Genomic DNA, 3,500 nt, shown 5'->3' on the forward strand with positions numbered 1-3,500 from the left:
TCCTACACACAAATTATGAATTGCATGCAACACAGTACTTTATGTTTATAATATTTTTAAAACATTGTTTGGTAAACCATGAAAGGTGAAAAGGGCCACAAAAGCAATCTTGAAATGTGGATTATAAAAGCAAGCATTGTCTGTCATCCAGTTTTTGCCTGGCAAAAGATATGCTGAAAGTTTTCAGTCTGTCGCAGACATAAAACAATCTATTTCTTAAATCCATTTAAGCACTATAATATGACCTAAGCTATCCCTTTTGAATGAATGTGATCACATAAAGAATTTAATATGAAGCATATTAAATTCTTCTGAGAGTTACTAGGATCACAAAGATGAATCTCAGCAATGAGGTTTTAGAAAAGTATACACATTTTAATAAGAGAATTAAATTTTGTTTCAAATTCTCTGCTTTGCCACGTTTAGTTGGGAATCGCATTCAGGTTCTTTGTGCCAAAATAATGGGGTGTATGTGGATAGGTGTGTCTTCATGTGTTCTGTGCCATTTGTCTGAAATGTGATATTGATGGGATAGATTCACCCAGGGTAGGTTCAGTGTATTTCATCATATGCATTAATCTCTGAAAAAGAAGCAACAGAACTCATGGTACAAAGGGAAAAAAGAGAAATAATTTAGATTGACTAATTTCTCTATATCTAAATCTTTTGCAGAATAAATCCAAAGGGAGATGAAGTCCACCCTCTCTGTGTGTTTCTTACTGGCTGGGGTTCAAACTTTGGTCCATGGCCATCATCCTCACTGTCACAGTAATGAGTATGATCATATATATCCCACAGAACCTGATTCCCAGGTTGAAGAAGCTTATCCATGTAAAAGCAAAGCCTATTTCAAATTAGCCCCAATCAATGCTGACCTTGCTTTCAGATTTTACCAGTTGGTTGTATCAGAGGAATCTGACAAAAATGTTTTCTTCTCACCCATAAGCATTTCCATTTCCTTTGCAATGCTGGCACTTGGCGCTAAATCAGCCACTTTGAATCAGATTCTGGAAGGGCTGGCCTTTAACATGGAAAAGACTCAGGAGAAGGAGGTACATGAAGGTTTTTGTCATCTCATCTGTGCACTGAACCGCACAGACCGCGAGAACCAACTGAATATGGGCAATGCCCTTTTCATAGAAGAAACCCTGAGACCACTACAGACCTTTTTGGAGGATGTCAAAAACTTTTATGACTCTGAAGTTTTATACACTGACTTCAGAAATTCTACTGCTGCAGAGAAGCTGATCAATGATTACGTTGGGAAGAAAACCTATGGCAAAATTACTGATTTAGTCCAGGACCTTGATCCACAAACTATGATGGTTCTTGTTAACTATGTTTTCTTTAAAGGTAAGGAATGTTGTAACATGGATTTTTATTGCATGCATTAGTTTGAGATAGCTGACTGGAATCTAAGACACAGGCTGTGTAATTCAGATGTTAAACGAAGGGACACTGTCAACATTGTCCCTTATCAATCTGTTAGACACTTTGTTTGGAAAATACTCCAGTATAGAAAGTCTTTCTATAAATTCCAAGTGTGTCTGTTTGCATATGTGTACCCATGTCCACACGTGTGTTGTCCCCATTTACTAATGGAAGAAACACCACTGTTTCTTAAATACCCTATTTTTTTTCTTATGTTTTAATCTGATGGATGCAAACAGACTCAGGTTAGAGTAGATACAAATGCTCCTGCCTGTTAGTGGAGAACAGCATTGAAATAAAATCTCAGGGTGCTGTAACTTTAATAAAAAAAGGTAATGAATTGAGATGCTCAAATACTGCTAACTGAAGTAAGGCTACATGGTCAGATGCTTTTGTGTTAGTCCACTTCAACTGGTCTTATTCATAATAATAACCACACTTTGCAGTATAATTAGTTACATTCTTTTTCTTTTTTGTCCAAAGCCCATTGGGAAAAACCCTTTGATATTTTTAATACTGAGGAAGAGGATTTTTTTGTGGATGAGAAAACGACTGTAAGAGTCAACATGATGTACCGGCGGGGCTTTTATAAAAATCACTATGATAAGGAGCTTTCTTGTTGGTTGGTGCAAGTACCTTGCAGTGGAAATACTGCAGCCTTGTTTGTTCTGCCTGATGAAGGAAAAATGAAGGAAGTAGAAGATGCTCTGTTGCAAAAAACTGCCTCTAAATGGGAAAATTCCCTCAGAAACAGGTAACCCCTTGGCTTCTGATATGGTGAGAATTGCCTTACTAGGGACTGAATAGAATTCATCCAAAGACAAAATATTTAGAGCCCAATGGGAAAGGGGCAAGAGGAAGGCAGTCAGAAATGGAATGTCAGAATTAAACTCCGCAGGTCCAGGCCAAATTTCTAGCTCAACCATGTATTTTCTTGGCCAAATCAATTAACTGCATACATTCCCTATCTGTAACATGAAGAAAATCCATCCTTTCAAGGGTGTTCTGAAGGTAAAAGGCAGTTAAGTCAAGGGATGGGGTCATCATGGGTAACCTAAACTATCCGGACATCTGCTGGGAAGAACAGTCAGCCAGGTCTGACTGCTCACAAAGGTTCCTAGCTGAGTTACAGGGCCTCCATCTAACCCAGGAGGTGCACAGTCCCACCAGGGGAAATGCCTTGTTGGACCTGGTCCTGGCCATGAGCGACGACCTAGTGAGTGAACTTCGGGTTCTCAACCACCTGGGTGATAGCAGTCATCGCCTACTGGAATTCACAATCCATTGCAGGGTGTCAAAAGCCTGCAGCAAGGCAACAGTCCTAGACTTCAGGAGGGCAAATTTCAATGAGGTAAAGAGACTAGTCAGGGAGGCACTGAGGTCCCGGAGGGGAGGGGAGAGGAGTTCGGAGTCCAGGAAGATGATCCTCCAAGCCCAAAGGGTGACAATCCCAACATGTATCAAAGGGGGCAAGAGTGCTCAAAAGCCCCCATGGCTCACCAAAAACATCCAGGAATGTCTCAGAGCTAAAAAGGAGGCATACACTCAATGGAAGGGAGGGGCCATCACCAAGGTGGATTATACTTCCATTGCTCAAGATTGTAGGAGGGCTGTTAGGAAGGCTAAGGCAGAGATGGAACTGGGACTAGCCACCCGGATCAAGGACAACAATAAGTCCTTTTTTAAATACATAGGGGGTAAAAAGAAGGTACCAGGTAACGTAGGGCCCCTGAAGGATTCACTAGGAAATCTAGTGGTCACACCAGACGACAAAGCTGACCTCTTTAACAATTTCTTTGCCTCCACCTTCTTGAGCAGGGACCAGGGCATCCCCCCCACTAGGATCCCCGACAGACCCAGGAGAGGCACTGCCAGGCCCAGGCACAGAGAGGACCTAGTCAGGGAATTTATGGTGGGACTGGATGTGTTCAAATCAGCAGGTCCCTATGATCTCCACCCCAGAGTGCTAAGGGAATTAGCAGAGGTCATTGTGCGACCCCTGGCACAGCTTTATGAGCACTCATGGTGCTCTGGCGAGGTGCCAGAGGACTGGAAAAGGGCCAATGTGG

General features: G+C 41.9%; 1 protein-coding gene across 2 annotated transcripts in view; it reads left to right on the forward strand.

The window, feature by feature from the left end:
• Window positions 1–3,500, forward strand: part of LOC109298491 (alpha-1-antiproteinase-like) — a 13,267-nt gene that overhangs the window by 5,689 nt on the left and 4,078 nt on the right. Inside the window, exons 2-3 of one of the 2 annotated variants that reach the window (XM_019518618.1) lie at window positions 673–1,353; window positions 1,915–2,185. In XM_019518618.1, the coding sequence (XP_019374163.1) occupies window positions 690–1,353; window positions 1,915–2,185 (935 nt within the window). In that variant the 5' untranslated portion in view covers window positions 673–689. Of the gene's footprint in view, window positions 1–7; window positions 1,354–1,914; window positions 2,186–3,500 lie in introns of those variants that run through there. The other variant, XM_019518620.1, reaches the window with a different exon arrangement.

Source organism: Gavialis gangeticus, unplaced genomic scaffold, assembly GCF_001723915.1.
Source record: "Gavialis gangeticus isolate Ggan-Ray unplaced genomic scaffold, GavGan_comp1, whole genome shotgun sequence".
Classification (NCBI taxonomy): domain Eukaryota; kingdom Metazoa; phylum Chordata; order Crocodylia; family Gavialidae; genus Gavialis; species Gavialis gangeticus.